This window comes from Cyprinodon tularosa, unplaced genomic scaffold, assembly GCF_016077235.1.
Source record: "Cyprinodon tularosa strain WSP-4 unplaced genomic scaffold, ASM1607723v1 ctg460, whole genome shotgun sequence".
Classification (NCBI taxonomy): domain Eukaryota; kingdom Metazoa; phylum Chordata; class Actinopteri; order Cyprinodontiformes; family Cyprinodontidae; genus Cyprinodon; species Cyprinodon tularosa.
In genome coordinates, this window is record NW_024039186.1 from 27,982 (window position 1) to 49,740 (window position 21,759).

At 38.9% G+C, this 21,759-nt stretch overlaps 1 protein-coding gene across 1 annotated transcript in view; it reads right to left on the reverse strand.

The window, feature by feature from the left end:
* Positions 1–18,969, reverse strand: part of LOC119793839 (atrial natriuretic peptide receptor 1-like) — a 46,834-nt gene extending 27,865 nt beyond the window's left edge. Inside the window, exons 1-2 of the mRNA XM_038301111.1 lie at positions 18,426–18,969; positions 5,779–6,517 (exon numbers count right to left, since the gene is read on the reverse strand). Of these exons, the coding sequence (XP_038157039.1) occupies positions 5,779–6,484 (706 nt within the window). The 5' untranslated portion in view covers positions 6,485–6,517; positions 18,426–18,969. The remainder of the gene's footprint in view (positions 1–5,778; positions 6,518–18,425) is intronic.
* Between the last annotated feature and the right edge of the window lie 2,790 nt (positions 18,970–21,759).

The following is a 21,759-nucleotide window of genomic DNA, read 5'->3' on the forward strand; positions in this document are numbered from 1 at the left end:
CCGCCAGCAGGACCCCCACCCAGCAGGCCCGCCCGCCCCCTGGTTTAATTTTAATCTTTAATCTTAGTTTTAATCTAAGAAAATGGTGCTTATATGGTATATGTGTAGAGATGAGGTAATTTTATTAAAATTAATTACCAATTGATTGCGCATATATAGGACAAGAGGCATTTTTAGTTTAGGGTTTTAACTTTAGCGTGACATTATCTCTGCTAATAGGGTTCATTCTGTAAAGCGTCTGTTTTGCAATCAGCCACTTCTCCATTCTTCTATTAGCGTGCACACGGCACGACTTGTCAACAGAGAAGCATGGCGTCCAACGAAGGGGATACCTCAGTTAGCTGTCACTGCATATACAGCAAAATAGGCTTAAAGGGTCAAAACGGAGGAAGAGAAGAGAGAGTTGAAATTCCATTATGACCAAAGAAAGAACAAGTTTATGAAAACTTCTTCCAGCCTACTCGAGGTGGAGAGCTAGTGGGACGTCCTCGGACTGAATCTGGACCTGAACCTGGCCTCTAGTTCTCCTGGACAGGTATTTTTTCATTACTTTTATTACGAGATATGCACAAGTCTACCCCGCTCGCATTTTATGTGCAGTACGGCAGAGTTTGTATCTTTGGGGCTCCAGTCAGAGTGAGCGCAGTTAACCAAAATTGCAGAAAATGTGAATCAAAATTAATCAAAAAGTTCATCAATGGCCGCACTTGCAGGTCCCAAAACACTAAGGGACTTCACCCTCCTTAGTTAAGGTCTGTCTGGCCAGAGGAGCAATCAAAACCAGATTTTTGTAAAAAAATATTCTAAGGAGTGAGGAAACAAAAGTGGAAATTTTTTTCTAGTTGTGCATTCTTTTACATCTGGTGTAAAGGAAATCCAGCTTTTTAGAGAAAAAGTCCCATACCGACATGGCTGCTTCAGGATCTGGACGGCTGGCTGTGATTGATGGAACCGTAAAATCTGTATTCTACCAAAGAATCCAGAAGGAGAACATCTGGTCATCAGTTTCTGTATTTACGCTCAAGCTCACATGGGTTATTCAGTAGGACAATGGTCCGAAGCACATCAGCAAGTCTTCCTCTGAGTGCCTCAAAAGACAATGAAATAAAAAAAGTGAAGGTATTGTAATTGACCAGTTCATGAAGCACCAGCTTCCTCTGGAAAGCTCCTTCCTTAATAAATCCAATTATTAACTGCATTCTGTATTTACTCCAGTTTTTTTCCTTCTTAAACAATATGTATATTTGCTTGAAATATTTGAGATTAAGATTGAAGTTAGCAAAATTAATCTGTAAGAAAGAACATTTTCCTCTGACACATTTAAAGCATTCCGTTTATACCTGGATTCAAAACTAATCCAGTTCAGAACATAACTGCCCTATATTGTGTTTCAAGCAAACGTAGTGGAGCTGTTGTCGACAAATTGTGTTATTTCATGTAAATAATACCATTTTCCAAACAAACAATGTAATAATGTACTGCCTTTCATGAGGAGGCAAAGGTAATGGGCCAAGGTGTTTCCTAAACACCACCATCATTTTCAAAACAGGTCTGCTGTGTTGAACAGAAAAACTGCCATAACACCAAAACAAATAAGTGATCATGTCCGTTTCTGAAATTACAGGATTACACTACAGCCATGGGTGAGCAGCGCCTGCAGCATAACTCACACCTTCAGACTGATTGTTTGATTAACTGACTGATAAAGTAAGTCAGATGTAGTAGAAGTAGGTAAGCAAAGGAATAAGCTGGAAGACATGAATTAAGATACGGTGAGGAACATTATTTTTTTTAAATAAGATTCACTAGTTTCTAATTATTTTAGAGGTATGTTAAACAGATTAGGATTATCGTTTTTTAAATGAAACAGTCATTCTCAGCTTTCTACCCCAGATTAAGTTTTATTTACACCTGAACTTTGACTGGGCCGTTCTAACACATAAATAGGCTCTGATCTGAACTGACTCTGGCTATTTTTTAAATTTCATTGACCTGCTTGAAGGTGAAGCTCTGACCAACTCTCAAATATTTCTACAGCTTCTTACTCATTTTTTTTCAGGATCAAAGTGTATCGAAGGCTAAATCCAAATAGGGCAAACTGTTAAGGGCTATTTAGGTAAAGCAGACGTGTGTCAGCGGTTTCCATGTTAAATACTGCCCGAATAGCGCTGGAAATAAGGAAGTAGGTAGGAAAAGGAGCTTGGGTGCTTCCTACAGTAGCAGCCATTCAAAATGACCCTTTCCAGTTAAATGCCAGCTGAATGGCAGCCCACTTCTCTACCACTCCCAGCAAAATCCTCTCCAACTTCCAGACACTGGAGTGACCCCCTCCTTCTCCTGGGAAAGCATATTTTTTAACTGTGACTCCACCCTTTCACTGAATTACAGGGTCTGACCAGGAGAAGGCACTTCTCTGTAGGTCTTAATGTCCACAAATAATGACAAAAAGAATATTTTAGTACAAAGATTGATGTTTAAAAAGGAATTATAGAGGACAAGCCAAGGACCCATCAAGGAAAGTGGGGACATTTTGAACGGCTACTACTGTACCATAGTTCCTTCAACACAGGTATCCTGAGGTGTTCTTATTTGGTGCTTAGGTGCAATAAGGCAGGGGTCTGCAACCTGCCACTCCAGAGCCATAAGTGGCTCTTTGAACCTTCAACAATGGCTCTTATTCATGGCAAAAAAATATTAAGTTCTAATAGTTTTAAATATAGTAATAAGACAAATGGCAGTTTTAGAAACTTTAGCAGTTTTTTGAAGTAATAGTTAAATTGAGTTTCCATAACAAAACAACATTAAAAGAACAAGTAAGATATCAAAACGTATTGTAAAATAAGTAGTCTAATCAACTTTTATTGAGCTGGACTCAATCACTATTCCTGCTTTAAAGGTTGCAGACCCCTGCGATAAGGAATCCAACAATTTTTTGCGTGACAGGACGCATAGGCACAGCCCACCTCCTGGCACTTCACAGAAATACATTATTCCGTAATATTCCACGAGAGATAAACAGCCTAATTCTGTCCATCTTCACATTATGTCTACCTGGTTCAGTTTAAAGAATAGCATACTTATGCTGCCACCACCGTGTTCCATTTTGGTGGTGTTAACTTTAGATTTTGGTGCAGTGCTAATTTTATGATTAACAACTATTTGAATAATAGTTCAAAAGCTGAATGCTGCTCCTCTGATCAGCTTCTCCTGGCATTTGCTGAGTCTCCTATATTGCTTGTGACTAACTTATTTCAATTGTGTCTAAGGAACTGCTTTTTCTCTTCTCTTTCCTCTATAAGAGCCAGAATTTGTGAAGGTTTAGCAGAGCTGTGGACAGATTATCTGCTTTGAATTGTGGATCCAGGTACATTTGGACGAATTAAAATGCACAGGTTTTGTTGTTCGAAAGTCCAGTAAAACCTATTAAAAACAAGAAAAGGTAACTGGAAGGTTTAAGGCGATATATTAGCTCACTGATTAAACCCATCTCAGCAGGATTTGAATGAAATCACATTTCCTCTTGGAATAAACATTCATACAGGGGGCGTGTATAGAGATGATACCTTAACTTGCGCAGTTATTTCACTCCATGACGGCAGCAGTATGGTTCACATTAAGTAAACAGAGGATTAAAGGGACAGATTCCTTTTCCCTCCACACTTAGCTCCTGATTACTTACAGGTGTGCACTACAAATGCACTCAGATTAGTCTTCCAAACTGGGGGTCAGCTCTGTGTCTGAGCTGAAACCTAACACAGAGGTCTGACTATGCTGTCCTGACGATGCAGGAATGTCCTTACAATGCAGGAATGTCGTCACTCCCGAGGCCCTAAACCAAAATTACTGCCAATAAATTTAGGATGTAAAACAAAACAAAAAAAAAGCACACAAACTTAAATGGAGACAAAGATATAAAACTGAGGTCAGTCATTAACCAGTTCTGAGAAAAATCAAACAATAATTAACCTTCATTTAACGACATCAAGGGAGGGAGAGGGATCTAAAACAAGGGAGGATGAGGAAAGTACGGCAGGAGGAAACAAAGGGGAAGGAACACAAGGGAGTGAAGCGGAATCAAAACAGGGAAGAAAAGACAGCTGAAGTGTTGGACCTCGGTAGTTCAGGCAAAGTCGACGCACGACTGATCAGAAAGGGATGAAAGAAAGGAAAAGTACATATCTTAAAATCAGATAAACTTAACCACAGGAAATACAAAAAACATTTTGAAAAATTAGACTAAAGTTATTAATTGGGGAAAATAACACTATCAACACCAACCTAGCTTTATGTGAAAATACTACCAGTAACCAGCTACAGCTTATTTACATCAAAGTGGAGGGACTTTAGTTGCAAGTCTTTAAATATAGATGACATACCGAAGGACATGCAGCAGCATCTCAGGTGTGTTCAAATCTGAACTTTGACAAGGCCGCATTGTCCAGCTTAATGCCCCCCTGCTTGGTAGAAACCAGAATTCATCACTCCATCAAGATCCTGAAACATAGAAGAAACCCCATACCATACCGCTACCACCCCCGTATCTGACTGTAGGATGCTCTCTATGTGAAACACTGTTTTACTCTAGGCGTAAAGGGACACAAACCATACAGAAGGTTGTATGTTTCAATCGTCAGTCCATAGCACATTTTCCAAAAGTCTGGAAGCTTATCAAGATGCTTTGGTAAATGTGAGATGGACCTTTGTGTTGTTGTTGGTCAGTAGTGGATTTGGCATTGGAACTCTCCCATGAACGGTCATTTTACCCGGATTCTATTGTTAAAACATGAACACTGACCTTAACTGAGAATAGCGAGGCTTTAAATACTTTAGTTGTTTTGGGTTTATTTTGTCTCCTTCTAGAGAAGGTCTTCTAATCGAGGGAAGGCTCATCATTATGCCATGTTTTTTTTTTTTCATTCATTGAGACAGTCGGTAACTCAAGCCCAAAAGCCAAAGTAATTTTTTTGTGAACCTTTTCTGCCTTACAGATGTCACTGGCTTTGCTTCTCATCTGTTCTCTAAATTTGGGTCAATATAAGATCTAAGCTGCAAGATATCGGGCAGATTTTAGGTCAAAGGCGTCTAACATTGCCCTTGAAACTGAGCAGTTTTAGCCTACTTCATGTAGTCAGACAGGTTCTTTGATTTCTTGTTAAGGCGTGGCATAGAATAACTTAAGCATTTGGTTATGTATTACACAATCTTACAAAGATGGCGCAATGGTATTTATACATAAAATATGTTAGTTATATATATATATATATATATATATATATATATATATATATATATATATATATATGTGTGTGTGACACATGTAATTTCTTTATTCCTCTATCTTTTAATGCTTCAGACAAAATCTTTATTGAAGCATTTAAAGATAGGGGAATAAGGAACTTACATTTTTTGCAGTATTTGGTCAGCTGATCAGTTATCAACATGGACAAGTCAACAAAACGTAGAGAAAAACAACATAGAAAATGGACTTACATAAGCCGATTTATCAAAGTAATATGGAAGTCAATAAGAGAATAAAACAGGATGGAAAGAAAAGTAAAAGAAAGCAGTATTGAAAGCAGTTGTCCTCTGCTTTCCGTCAGGACCCTGGATCTCCAAGGCAGCAAATCAATAAATGAAAGAGCGGGTGAAATGAAGTGGAGAAATGAATAGGAAGCTCCAAGACTCAAGCAAACAGTGAAAGCAGCTGCAGTGTCAGAGTTCAGATGCCCCGACTGATCACCAAAGATAAAACAGAAAGAAAGGAAAAAGGAAGCTGACCTCTGCCTTTCTCTCTGATCTTTTGGGCCACCAACTTGTAGTCTATGTCATTATCCATAACGAAAGAGTCTGGGGTGATGTTATTATGCAATAGATGCTGGAAGACCCCCTCCACAGCAAAGAAGTACGGCCTGTCATCGTTGCTGTTCGTGTTGTCAGTGTAGAGAAGCATGGCGTGCTGCCATTTAAAGGTCTGCTGGATCTTCAAACTAAACTCACCCAGCTTCAAATGGGTGGGGCCCGTGTTGGTGACGGCTCTATGAACTTTAAAGCCTATGGCACGGGCTCCGGCCGTCACCATGGGGACATCCCAGTGGGAGGTGAAACGAGCAACAGGTGAGGAAGAATAGACACAACCAGGACCGATGAAAGCCCAGGGATCGTAGGCAAATTTCAGGTCGACGGCGACCAGCGGCGCCATTGAATCAGAGCAGTAGCCATCTCTGTTCTCCGAGTTGCCATTAACCAGTTGCAGCTTGAGACCTGGGAGGAGCCAAGGGTCACAGTTCACCTTTGAAATGGCCTTTTTGATGGCCGGCGCCACTCTAGGCCACGCCCATGGATAATCCACGTTGGTCATAGGCAAGACAACTGCCAAAGTGACATTCTGACGAACATCTGTGGGGTTCCTGGAAGCGTAGGGACACTCATCGGATTGGATGATGGGGACAAGGATGAGCAGAATGAGGCAGAGCCAGGGCAGCATGATGACGAGATGTTTGGTGGCCAGACAGACAATCTGCAGGGAATAGATAACACTTTTTAAATGCAAACTGTTAGACCACCAAAGGGGAGAAACAAAACAGTTGTCTAATCCAAAATTAGGTTTTACACAGGCCTCAGTCTTAAATGTTATGATCCCCTGAATGAGTTATACATTTAATAACAAACACACACATTTATACTGCAGAAAACCTCAACACATTAGGTAAACTCAATGATATGAAGTCCGTTCTATTAAAGTTGTGGGACTTTTATGTGATAGCCTTTAGAACCTCTACAGTCCAAATACCCATTTTTGACATGAATCCATCTAATTTAAAGTAACAAAACAAACAAATAACCACCATTGTATTTTTGTTTTAACTTTTAAATAAAGAAAATCCTTTGCATAAAGAGGATGGGTACATTTTCCTCTATAGGTTGTTTAAAGTTGTGAAAAATAATGTAAAAAAAAAAAAAAACTGCCCTTAAAATAATTTTTGATTTATTTAGTGTCATTCTGTTAAGAAATCCACTCCACACATGTCTGTTCTTTTTTCTTGTTTTTCCTTTTTCACAATTTAAAATAATTACTCATCTCTTTATCATCTAAGCTTTAGTTTATTATTATTTAAAAGCTGTTAGAAAGAATAAGCCACTGTTGAAAGTAATAAGGAATCTGTGACAAGAACTTTGATTTGCTTTTTTTGTTTTTACAGATGGATTTGAAGTATTTTCCAAAAAAGAAAAAGGGGGCAAGACTAGCCATTTTAAAATAGGCCAAGCTGACTGAGACCCACTGCAAAAGACTTGGTTGTAAAATAATTATTAAAGCCTGGAAGAGCTGGGTAAGTATCAAAAACTGTTATTTTAGATGTTGGCTTTAAGACAATAGCATAAACCATATCCTACTACATCAGACTTGTCTTAGTTATCGTGTAAAATTTCAATCTATTCTACTAGATCTTGTGGTTGGGATGTGATAAATGCGAATTAATTCAAGTGGTTTGAAAAATTTTCTCTTAAAAGTAAAGTGAATTTTGTCTTCTGCGTGTTCTTAGTAAACAGACCTGTTTTAGTGTTAAACAGGCTGTCGGATGAGTTAAGGGAGGGGAAGGCAACCTAAACCAGATAAAGCTAAAGATGTATTGCAGTTATTTTTCCATGTTACAACCAGTCAGTTTCTGTAAAGAAAGTGACATAAAGATAATAATCTGGTGACAGGAAGTTGGCTTCTGGAGTTACTTTTTGAAAAGTCTACAATACCGGCTTCATCTGTAAGTTCTTATGCATCTAACAATAATAAGCAGCTTGTGACACTGTTTTAAGAGAAGAATTTGGAAGAAGGTAGAAGTTAACTCCTCAGCAGAGTCCTAATTCATGACGTTTTTAGAAGATTGCTATTCTCTCAAAATGTCATTGAACAGGACAATATTGTGTAGCGATTGTATGCCCAGTGGTTTGTACTTGAAAGTTACTTATTGTGCACTCTGTATTTCTTTTTTTCTGTCCTACGGTATTATAACTACCAAATTTCCCCTCATTAAATCCTGCTAAGCACAACAAACAGCCTTGTTGTTGGAGGATGAGCTGCTGGGAAATAGAGGATTTTTAAGCTGGCTGTATAGCTGAAATATGTTGCCTGCAACAATACTTGATGAGTTTACTTTTTATCTTATGAATATAACTGCTTTACAGTCAACAATTCAGTTATTTTCTGTAAACAGAAGAAAACATGTTAATCTATTTTCCTGCTGCTTACTCAACAACTGAATAAACTTTTCTTGTACTGAGAAATTAAATCCAAATTGAGTCATCCTCTTTTCTGAATGAATTCGTTTGAAAATTAATAGATTATCCTGAGGAACTGTTGCAGCATATTGGGACTCAGCCAGTGTTTCCATGAGGGATCCATAAACTGTTACCCATTAGCTCCATGTGGGCCCCATGTGTGTTTGAGGGTCCACAGATATGGAACTAATGAGTGCAACTGAGCTGTTAGGAGCTAATTGCAGGTTAAACAGAAGGTTTGACCATGTTTACAGATTGAGTAATGAGTAAACGTTTTCCAAAGAACTGAGATGTGTAGAATGATGACGATCTAATGTGCCGCTCCGTGAATCAGTGAACCGCTCAGACACATGTTCATATAAGAAGCAGTAAAGATGTAAAGAGGTGACTCATTAAATAGAATATGGATGGAGATGCTATAAAAACATTTACTGTTGTTGGGTCTCATCTGTGGCTTACTGAGGCGGCGGGGTTCTTTTCAGGACATGTACTGATGACTTTAAAAGGTCCCCATGCAACGCAAGCATCTCCCCAAAAAGTTTCTGAAAACTAACTTTGCAAATTACTCTCTTCTAAAATAAAAAAAAACAAAAAACAAAAAGGTAACAAAAATCCTGAATCTTAAATATTAAGAAAACTGGAGAGGAGGCTAACTGAAGCAATGCGTATGCATTTTTGTTTATGATTCAGTAGGTGTGTGTGTTCCGGTGAATGTGTGTGTCTGTGCCATTGTTCTCATGCAAGCCTTCAGTATTATATAAGTCTTGTGAAATAGCAGCAGAGACACAGTTACAGCAGATCAAACAGGACACAGACAGCAGAGGTGTATTTTCTTTTAAACTATCCTTATGCTCCTTTGCTGTCAGTTGGGTTTAATGAAAAAGAAAAAGGCAGCATCAACATCTGGCTGGAGGGTAATTCACCAAATACCAAACAGAAGCAGCTTTTTTTTTTAAATCTTTGTTGATTAGTAAGACTTTATATTAATGAGACACAAAAAAAAAACTTTAGATAATTTGTTATTTGCACAAAATAGCTAAATTTGCCTTTAGAATGTAATTAACTTCAATCTGTAAACATGTTTAAATGACATCATGTTTCAAACCCAATGAGCATAAAAATGGGCTGAAAAATGATTGTTTTCTTCCCTAAAATGACAAAAACCAAAAGAAGTAAGTTCCTTAGATGGATGATTAACCATCTTTTTTATTATTATTATTATTATTATTATTATTATTAATAGACGTATCAAATAAATGTGTGGCTGGTTGTAATTGACAAAAAACAAACAAGCAGTATTAGGCAGCTTTGCTCATGACACAGCTAAGAGAAAGCAGGGAGTAAACAGGCAGACCTCTGACGAAACTTTGGCTGTTGTTTGTTTGCATAAAGTTGCAAATCTGAGAGTTTTTCCCCTCACTGTTTATGTTTTTCTCACTCTCTAGCAAAGATTAGATTCTGAAATATTAAATAAAAAATAAATGTTTCAAATTTAAAAGAATTTAATAAATTATAATTAAATGAGCAACTCTCTTAATGATCCCCTTGTATGTGAATTGTTCAGGCTCAGGCAATGGATTTCCCCCCCCTTCATTTTCGAGTGATATGAGTTAGAGTATTTGATAACAACTGTTTTTAGATTAAATATTAATATTTTAACTCCCCAACCTCATGTGTAGCATTAGCACTGAGGTACCTCACAGCGCAGCTTTTTCCTTAACTGGTCACTGTGATGAATTGCAGACAAACTGGGCTTACTACAAAGAGCTTTTAGAATCCTCTCCATGGTGCTAGTTGGGTAGCTCCCTCTACTTCAACACATAATTCTCTATGAATTAAATTTCAGAATTGATTAAAACCATGTTTCTCTTCATCTGGGAAAAAAATAACAAAAAAAGCTTGTATATGCACTAAAAAAGGTATCAGTATAATAACGTAATAATAACAGCAAAGTGTAAATAATTATTGGAAACACTAGAAACTGTGAGCTTGCAGAGGATTTCTGCTTTTGCGATATTTTCAATTCTTGTCTGTCAGATTATAAATAAATAATAAAATGTTGTTTAACTATCACTATATAAAAAAGCGCACCCACATACACACACAACCAAGTGTCTCTATCCTTGTGGGGACCTTCCATTGACTTCCTTTGCTTATCCTGAAACTAAATTATGGGTTCATACGTGACCCTAACCTCAACCTAAACTTAATTCACACGTTAGTCCTAAACCTAGCTAAATTCATACCTTACCCTAATTTAACACTCCAACCATAATGGAGTGTTAAATTCAATGCCTTACCTTTAAAAACCTTTTCATAAACCTAAAGTCAACAGACCTCTTGCTTAAGCCTAATTCCAAGGGCGTAGGTTTGATTTCAACTTTTATAGGGACACTATTGGTCTGATGCCATTGGTCCTATGCAAAAATATGCATGCTTGCTTTTTTATGCTTGACGGGAAAATCAGGGTGTATTTCGTTTAAAGAGAAAAAAGCAACGTTTCTTGCTACATTTATACAAATTTTATAAGCACTACACAGACTAGATGCTGTTTATCAATGACTGAAGCTTAACTGGCTATGATGAATGAGGGAATTAGGACTTTTTTCCACTTTGAAAAGGTTTGCATTTGAAATTATCATTGACTAAGACAGTAGGTAAATCTGTGTCTATTTAACAGAATATAGTCTAAATATGTCTGCTATATGTGAATTTATACTTTTTTTTATTTTGAAGGTGTAGAATTGTGCAGGGGTAAATAGAGGTAAAACCCACTCTTTTAAATGTTCTCTTTGTATCATGAAATAAAGCGAAATAATAGATTCAAGGGACGTCAAATAAATGTATTGTATTTACATGTGCCCTGGAACTAGAAGAGGATCTGACACTGAGCATTAAATATAATTACCTCACACTACAAGTTGTACATCTATGATGTAGTTACTCTGTTTAACCCATTTCATGTATTTTATTTAGATCTGAAACAATTCATTGGATTAATCAATTATGTAAATAATGTCAACAAATTTAGTAATCAAGTAATCGTTAACTGGAGTATAGAGACTCTAAAACATGTCTTTAGCTCATAGAGTGACCCACTTAGAGTTGGTAGGAACAAGTAGGTCGGTCAAAAATTTTGGTAGGGACATGTCCCTATGGTCCCTATGCAAACCTACGTCCATGCCTAATTCAGTATATTCAATATATTTAACACCTTACCATGATGACCTATTGCTAAACCTAAGATTAGTAGACTCTAAAATGACCAAATCTTAAAGTCTATATCACCATGATAGTTTATTCCAAATACTAAGATAAGCAAACCTTAGATTTTACCCTAACCCTATCCTCATATTTAAGGACTAATATCAGAGCCTTAAACCTAAATTATTAGCCTCAGTATGCTCTACATCAATAGTTTAATAAAACCTAGGAGTATTCTCATCAATCTAAGCCTTTTCTGAAACAGAAGCTAATATATAAGGCAGTTTTTATTTGACCTTACTATACCTTTCCAAACACCTTATAATTGTAACTTTCAAATCATTTCCACTCTTGTTTACCACTCTTCACTCAGATTCCACTTGAAGGGAGAGGAAGAGGCAAGAGTTGACATGCCCGACCTGGCAGGGGTGAAAGCAAGCCCAATAAGGTGGTTCACCCTGACTCTGCTTCCTCCAATTCACATTTCTCTTTCTATTTTTTTTCTAATTTCTCTTCCTTGCTCTTTTTTGTCTCTCTCTCTCTATATATATACCTGTATAAATTCTTCCTAAATCATGAAACTGGTTCAGCTATGGACTTCAACAAATGTGAGCCAGCCCTTTGACACTTTGGAAGCACCTTAATGCCTAAGCGTACCACTTTTTAATCCCCGATCTGATTTTTTCCATGTCACACCGACTGCATATAGAGAGGCTCCAACTAGGCAGCCCAGGCAGATCTGCACAGATTTTTTTCCGCTTTCGTCTATGACCTATAAACAAATTAAAACAATTTCCCACATTTGACTTGAAAAGTTACAGTATCTAAAAATAAATAATAAAAAAACACAAACCATTCTAGAAACCAGAGCCCCACTTAACGAGTCTGTGCAGCAGTTCAAACAAGATCAGGTAGAGAATGTTCATATGCCTATATTGAAAACATAATAAGATCTATGCTGATGAAGGTTCTCAGTCATCCAGGTCATAGTCATTCCGTAAAAATTCAAAAAATATCCACTGGACTAGGTTTCCAAGATTTGAAGACGTTTCGCCACCTCCCTCGTTGTTTTTGTGTGGCTCAAAGAGGATCACTACTGTATCCATTTTCCGTCATCCTGAACTCCTTGAGTAAAGTATTCTTTTTTAGTATTTCATTCATTGCTTTTGCTTAAGTCTGCCCTGCTTACTATATGATGTGTGGCTCCAAAACTTTCCCCATTTAAATAACATCTTTTATTTTGTATTTTCCCCCAAATCTGATGTGTTTTACATTGTAACTGTCACTCTCTTCCTCTCAGACTCATGAAATTGCTGCTGAATTGCTGCGTACTCCAACTAAAATAGACCTAGTGTCAATCTCAGTCGGACCAACGCAGCCCCCTTGTGTAAACTGCATTGGGTGTGATCCTCTACATTGACTTTCATGAGCTCTAAACGCTACGACCTGGTCAGACACGATCTTTTGTCGAATCGGATGCAAAATCGGATTCGGTGTGTTTGGCCTTCAGTCCTAAACCTAACACCTAACCCTAATATAACATGATATAAAACATTACATAAAAACAGAAATGCCCTCTACATGAAGGGCCAGAGCTGTCTCTATTTTCTGAGGCGTCTGAGTTCCGTCAACATCTGCTAGACAAAGCTGCAGATGTTTTATGAGACTGTGGTGCCATCCTCTATGGTGTTGCATGCTGGGTCAGCAGACTGAAGGTGAAAGATGCCAAAAACAACCAACAGGCTTAACAAACTGATCCACAAGGCCAGTCATGTTGTTAGAGAGGAGCTGGACTTTCTGACAGCAGAATGTTGGCCAGGATAAAATCCATGCTGGACATGGACATGCTAGCACCCACAGAAGCACCTTCAGTCAGAGACTCATTTAATCACGCTGCACCACAGAGCATCAAAGGAAGTCATTCCTACCTGAGACCATCAAACCAAGGGCGTAGGTTTGATTTCAACTTTGGTAGGAACAGTATTGGTTTTCAGTTTCATTGATTTGATGTCATTGGTCCTATGAAAAAATGCATGCTCTTTTTTATGCTTCATGTGAGCATCAGGGCACATTTTGTTTAAAGAGGACAGCAAAATTTATTGCTACATTAATACAAATATTATAAGCACTACACATACTAGATGCTGTTTATCAATGCTTAAAGAATCACTAGCTCTGACGAATGTGGAATTATGACTTTTTTACACTTTGAAAAGGTTTGCATGGAAACTTACCAGCAACTAAGACAGTGCCTATTTAACCAAATATTGTCTAAATATGTCTGTTATATGTGGATTTGTCCTGTTTTCTTTTGATGCTATAGAATTGTGCAGAGGTAAACAGAGGTAAACCCCATTGTTATTTATTTAATCTAATATGTTCTCTTTGTATCATGCAAAATAATACATTCAATGGAGGGCAAATAAATGTATTGTATTTACATGTGCAACTTAACTTCACTATACAAGTTGTACATATGGGCTGTAGTTACTCTGTGTAGCCCTTTTCATGTATTTTATCTTGCAGCTCCTCTGTCTGGTAGCTGCAGCTGCCTGGTCTTTCCTCTACCTGTAGCTGCGAGAGGAAAAGAAGCCACTGCTGCAACAACTACTGCTGTAAAGAATAAACATGTTGTTCACATCAAATTATTGGTAGGGACAAGTAGGTTGGTCCAAAAATTTGGTAGCGACATGTCCCTATGGTCCCTATGCAAACCTACGCCCATGCATCAAACTGTATAATTCATCTGTCTGACAGTCATTTCATTTAATTGCTTATTATTTACGTATTTCGTTACTTCCCTATGTGCAATAATGCAGCCATGTGCAATAATAGTCATTTAGGTACTGAGCAGCATTGTAAATTGTAAATACTGTTGATTGTATATAAAAGATGCTTATCTTATTGCATTATTTTCCTTATCTTTTTTTATTCCTATATCTTATTTTACACTGTTTAGATGGAAAGGGTGTAATTTTACTGTATGGGTTGCAATTTTCTTATTTTATTCTGTCTTATAAAATTTTACTTTGCTCTATTGTACTTACAATCTTATTGTTCTCTCTTCTATGAATGGTTACCCTGCAAGAAAAGAATTTCCCACAAGGGATTAATAAAGTAATTCTGATTCTGATAATAATATAACAGCATGTGTATCCATGGGAGCAGCCATTGGCCCCATGAGAGCAGTTAGTCCCCACAATGTAAGAAATACAAGGCACCCAATTTAATTCTATTAAATTCTACTCAGTTTATTTATATAGCGCAAATTCAACCCCAACACACATTTTTAATTCTAACCATATTAAGACTTTACATTGACTTGCAATTATTTTATTTATCGTATTTATGCCTAACCCTGAAACGTACCCTAAGCATTAATAGTATATTCCTAACTCTAACCTTAACTCAAAGTTAATTCAAACTATACCTCTAAACTGACTCTGTAAGGTTTATAAATGGGAGTCCGTCAATTAGGACCAGCCTTTTGAGGACCAACAGGTCCTAATAGGGCCTGTTGGTCCTCAGAAGGTCAGGAAATATACCGAAAATGGTCCTAAATATGCCAAATAAACAAGTACACATACACACACATACATTCTCGTGTTGTTATATGTAGTGAGGACCATGTGTTGACTCCCATTTATTTTTTTTAATCATTTTTAACCCTTTCTTTGCCCTAACCCTCACAATGACCCTAAAACACACCCATTATCGCTGCATACCTCATTCTAACCCTAAACTAAACCCAAAGCTTAGTCCTAAAGCTCAATGTTAGCAAAATAAGTCATGAGGACCAGCAATGTCCTCACTTTACAACAGATAGAAAGATAGATAGATGATAGATAGATATAGATGATAGATAGATAATAGATGATAGATAGATAATTGATAGATAGATTATAGATAGATAGATAGATGATTGATAGATAGGTGATAGATAGATTGATTGATGATAGATAGATTATAGATATATAGATAGATGATAGATAATAGATGATACATAATAGATAGATAGATTATAGATATATAGATAGATGATAGGTAGATAGATAGAGAGATGATAGATAATAGATGATACATAATAGATAGATACATAATTAATTGATAGATTATATATATATATATATATATATATATATATATATATATATATATATATATAGATAGATGATAGATAGTTAGATGATAGATAGATATATGATAGATAGATAATAGATGATAGATAGATAATGTTGGAATCTGGAGGTCTGTCCACTTTCTCCACCAGAGGGCGTTTTAGATCTCCTGGAGCCGGAGCTGATTGCTACCACCTATCGCTCTTCTGCTCATCAGGGGATCTGTATTTAAGGAGGCAGAGGATGTCTCTCCAGTGCCAGAGTGTTTGCCAGTTACGGTTAGCAAGCCTGAGCCAACCTGCCTGTCTGAATCTCTGACTCCCTTGAAACCTGAACCTGATCCGTTTTCTCCTTTCTGCTTCCCAGGTTGAACCTGCCTGAAAACCAGAAACCCTGAAGAGTTTCTCTGTTGGAAATCTGCCTGTCTGATCTCTGAAGAACCCTGGAGAATCATTCCTGCCAAAGACCTGCCTGCCCGCCCTCTGAAGAATCTAGAAGGGAAACTCAAACCTGTGATCCGCAAACACTCAAACCAAGCTCTGCCTCCGCCAAGCCCTCAGCCTGCCGACAGCCTCTAGACCCTCCTGGTTCCCCCCTTCTGCCGTTCAGCTCAAACTCCTGAACAGGTACAGATCTGCATACTCTCATTCTGCAAATATCCTGGAAACCACTAACTCCTCTGTCCCCCTCTGCAGTGAACCCATTCATGACCAGTCCTGCATTCTGGTAACCCCTGGATCTGTTTATTCTCTGTGCTGAATCATCATTTAAATAAACCTTTGAACTTTTCTCCTGCTTCAGTGTGTTCTGCATGTGGGTTAGGAACCTTAAGCCAAACATGACAGATAATTGATAGATAGATTATATATATATATATATATACTCGTACTCGTCGTCTCCCGCTTTATCCGGAACCGGGTCGCGGGGGCAGCAGACTAAGCAGAGACTCCCAGACTTCCCTCTCCGCAGACACCTCCTCCAGCTCTGTTGGGGGAAGCCCTAGGCGCTCACAGGCCAGCCGAGAGACATAGTCTCTCCAGCGTGTCCTGGGTCGTCCCCTGGGCCTCCTCCCGGTGGGACGTGCCTGGAACACCTCCCGAGGGAGGCGTCCAGGGGGCATCCGAAAAAGATGTCCGAGCCACCTCAACTGACTCCTCTCGATGTGGAGGAGAACCGGCTCTACTCTGAGCCTCTCCCGAATGACCGAGCTCCTCACCCTATCTCTAAGGGAGAGCCCAGCCACCCTGCGGAGAAAGCTCATTTCAGCCGCCTGTATCCGCGATCTCGTTCTTTCGGTCATGATCCAAATTTCATGACCATAGGTGAGGGTAGGAACGTAGACCGACCGGTAAATTGAGAGCTTTGCCTTTTCGCTCAGCTCTCTCTTCACCACGACAGACCGGTGCAGCGTCCGCATTATTGCAGCAGCCGCACCGATCCGTCTATCGATCTCCTGCTCCATTCTTCCCTCACTCGTGAACAGGACCCCAAGATACTTGAACTCCTCCACTTGAGGCAGGGACTCTCCTCCAACCTGAAGGGGACAAGCCACCTTTTTCCGGTCGAGAACCATGGCCTCGGACTTGGAGGAGCTGATTCTCATCCCGGCCGCTTCACACTCGGCTGCGAACCGCCCCAGCGCATGCTGTAGGTCTTGGCAGGAGGGAGCCAGCAGAACTACGTCATCCGCAAAAAGCAGGGACGAGATCCGTTGTTCCCCAAACCAGACCCCCTCCGGTCCTTGGCTGCGCCTAGAAATCCTGTCCATAAAAGTTATGAACAGGACCGGTGACAGAGGGCAGCCCTGTCGGAGTCCAACATGCACCGTGAACAGGTCCGACTTATTGCCGGCAATGCGAACCAGACTCCTGCTTCGCTTGTACAGAGAACGGATGGCCCCTAATAAAGGGCCCCCGACTCCATACTCCTGGAGCACCCCCCACAGTGCAGCACGATGGACACGGTCGAATGCCTTCTCCAAGTCCACAAAACACATGTGGACTGGTTGGGCAAACTCCCATGAACCCTCAAGCACCCTGCAGAGGGTGTAGAGCTGGTCCACTGTTCCACGGCCAGGACGAAAACCACACTGCTCCTCCTGCAGCCGAGGTTCGACAATCAGCCGGACTCTCCTCTCCAGCACCCTGGCATAGGCCTTTCCAGGGAGGCTGAGAAGTGTGATTCCCCGATAATAGGAACACACCCTCCGGTCCCCCTTCTTGTGGAGGGGAACCACCACCCCAGTCTGCCAATCCAGGGGACCTGTCCCCGACCTCCACGCGATGTTGAAGATATATATATATATATATTTATATATATATATATATATATATATATAGATAGATAGATAGATAGATAGATAGATAGATGATAGATAGATAGTTAGATGATTGATTGATAGATAGAAAGATAGATAGATATATAGATAGATAGGTGATTGATAGAAAGATAGATAGATGATAGATAGATATACAGTAGATAGATAGATAAAACATATGGGATCTATAGCAATTCTTCAGAAAGAAAACATGCAAAACTTTCTCTGTTTTTGGAAAAGCTTCAGTTTAAACTCAATAAAGTCTGTTTCTGGATCTAACCCAGAAGCCCTCACTGATAAGGGAAACATCCCAAACAGAGGAACTGTAGAATATATAATTAGGAGTTGACATACTTCTAATACCAGAATGGTTCATTCACCTAACGGGGTTAAACATAATAACTTTTTGGTCTAACTTTAATTAGAGCGACTTTAATTACTGATCTTTAAATGTTACATAGATCAATCGGTTTGTGCCTCTGCGCCTCTAAACTTGTAATAAATCTTTACAGTACCTGCTCAGACTTCCTTTTCCAACAGCTTCATGTTTTCTAGCAGCCAGAATAAGAAGCAGAAGTTGGAGATGTTTCCTCTGACAGCCCAGCAGGAACAGAGCCTGAGTTTCAGTGAAGATCCGCCGCAGGAGCGCTCCCAGCTGCTGCCGCACTTTTCCGCTCCAACACAGATCAGGAAAAGAGAAAAAGGTCCCTGCGATGTCCCACCTTCCTCACGGGCACGCGCGCACACGCTCACATTGTTTTTTTTAAAAGTGGGGGCACGTACACAGGGCAGGAGGGCAGAGATAGCGCGTGCGTGTCTGGGTTCCACCCGTGGGTCTGCAGCGGGGATCCTCAGTCCTCTGATGAGACTCGCTGTTTGGTTCCAAAGCTTCTTTTCCTCTATTAAAATGTGGGATTCAAAGTGAGCTCAGTGCAGCTCAGCGGGCAGCCTGCGGTCTGTTTGGGGGGTATTTAATAAGTACAGCTGCTGTGGATGATTTTAATGGGGGGCAGCAGGAAACCCACGTAGTTCTGGAGCCCCCTGGTGATCAACTGCACTCCCAAACACAGAACAGCTGCATTTCCTGGTGAGAATAATCTGAGCTCTCTAATCATACTCAGCAGGAAAACATGTCCAGATAAGCAGCAGCAGTCTATGGGGAGATAAACTAACAATCTGCAATGCTCTCCACATATTCACTAAACTACTAAAACTTTGATTGTAATTTTCATTTGATATAACTTATCCAAAAAAACTTTATTCTCACTAGATTTAATAGTGATAAGGACACCCCAACATTAATTACAGTTCATTGTGTTTTGATTACGCTTTTATGCATTTACACAAACAAAAAACGTGATTGTCATTTCTTATTTATATTTTTTTGACCAGTTATATAATTTTCTTATTAATTAGAAGCTGTTAAATTCAGATTTTCACTGCTAAGAATGCTATAAAAGAAAAAAGAAACTACAGACTAAGGAACAAATTGAAGTTAATTTAAAAAAATAAAAATAAAAAAAATGAGGAAAAAAGGTTTAAGTTTAAATACCCGTTTATAATATCAAAATCAAACAAACTTCCAAATATTCTAAGATTATGCAAAGGATTTCAAATCCTTTTACACTTTAAATATTCCTTTTTCTTTAGTAGCTTGACTTGTACTTATCTTCTCTACCTTCTGAAGGTTCTCAATGTTACACCCCTCCCACAGATGTAATTAAGCATTTATGCTGGTGAAGATTCTCAGTTATCAAGGTCATAGTCATTCCAAGAAATCAAAAAGTTAAAAAACAAACCGATGGACTTTTTATTCCAAGTTGGAAGACGTTTCGCTTCCCATCCAGCAAGCTTTTTCAATACAAAATGCCTGGATTAGCATTGAGTTCCAGACTTTATAGAGTAGCCCAACAAAAGCCTTGTTTTGGCTTAGAAAACATGCACATTGAACCAGAAGAGCAGGTCCAACCCTTAGGAATGGGCCGTCGTTTGGGCTCTTGGTTAGTCTGCAATACCCGATACTGGTCTATACCTTTGAAAAGGGGACTGGTTAGGATCATTGCTGGCCTCGTGTGCCAGGCGAGATGTCTTGGTCCCCTGCATGGCGATGAGGATTATGATAGCGGGAAGGAATCAACTCTATCGCTGGGTTATAGGTTTTTGAGAGCTGGAACCTGAGTTCACCCCCTCTGTTTAAGGTTGGTTTTTCTCTCTTAACATACATGGCTCCCTTCACAGCCGTTTCAAACCTCCTGTCTTACTTGTCCATGTGAACATTCTGGTCCTCAAAATAATGTCCTTTGTCTGAAGATGGACAGCTGAGTCTTGTCCGGATGAGGTAGCCGGTCTTTGTTGGGCCATACGTCTGTGGAGAGGTTGTTTGGTTTCTCCAATATAAAGATCAGAGCATTACTCACTGAACTGAACTGCAAACACAACTTCGCTAATCCAGACATTTTGGAGAAGCGAAATGTCCTCAAACTTGGAAAACATAGTCCAGAGTTATTTTATTAATTTTTTTCAATGTTTTGGAATTAAGGATGTAGGATATTTTATTGAGCAATCTTACATTAATGTTGAACTTCAAGATGTCTCCTGCTTACCCTCAGCTTTGAAAACAGATGATTAGTTGAACCGACCAATAATTACATTAATTTGGACAAAAAAATTGTGATTTTCTACAAAGAATAATCCCAAAGTATGATGAAGCCGCCACCATGTTTCACTGAGTATATGCCGTTTGTCTGGTGATGCTCACTGGTGATCTTTTGCTAACATTCCTGTCATTCTTATCTGGGGCCGTTTATTAAATTTAGTTTCATCAGATTATAATATGTGGTTCTGGGAGATTTTCAGCAGGCCTGCATGAAGGAAATAATATGTGTCTCACAACCCTCCGCCTTTAGATGCATGAAGGATGTCACTAGTGACCAGTTACCAGGAATTTCTGAGGCTCCCTCAGTTTTGCTGGCAGCACCTTATCCAGGCTTTCAGACCCATTTTCTTTTTGCTTTGTTTCATACATAATGTTTTATAAACATCAAGTTTTTCTACTGTCCATGGCTAGTGGTGATTATAGAGAACATTTACAAGAGGGGCCAGGGTGGGGCCAAAACAAAACATTAAGACACACACAGAAAATCAAATAACCAAGGCAAGTGCACATCATTTAGTATATAAGTGAGCCATAGATCCAAAGTTGTTAACCAATGATCCAGCAGATGAAAACTGGGATCCTATCTGTGTACGACTGAAGCTTAAAGCTAACTGTAATTCTGAAATAATGGTTATAGTAAACTGTAAAAGAGAAATATTTAAATTGGTTTAACCGACATTACAGTTGCAGTCTTTTCTGTATTCTGTACTGTAAAATTTAATATTACAGGACAAAAACTATCTATAAAAGTAAACATTTCTATAAATAAGCGTATTTGCCCTTAAATTGTGCAGATACTGTTCCAAAGAACGCATTTTATACATGTGAATTAAGTTAATAACTTTTTTTTTTCCTATTTTAGACATATATCATCTTATTCCATTGATACATTGTCTAATTACCTGCTTCAATCAAATGAAAAATTAACTTAATAATATTTAACTTTTTTGTAGTAGATGTATATACAGGGGACAGGACCAGTGCTACAGAGGCACTGGCCCTTGTGGCCCCTTTAACCAACCATCGATATCACAATCCCCATAACTGCCTTTACTCTACCATGGTATCGATAAAGAGTGGGACATTTTTTGTATCATTCTCCTGACTGATCTGTTAATTATATCTCTTTAGTTCTTTGCCACTAACTGACTTAGCTAAAGGATCTAAATGTCAGAAAAATCCAACATGAAGAG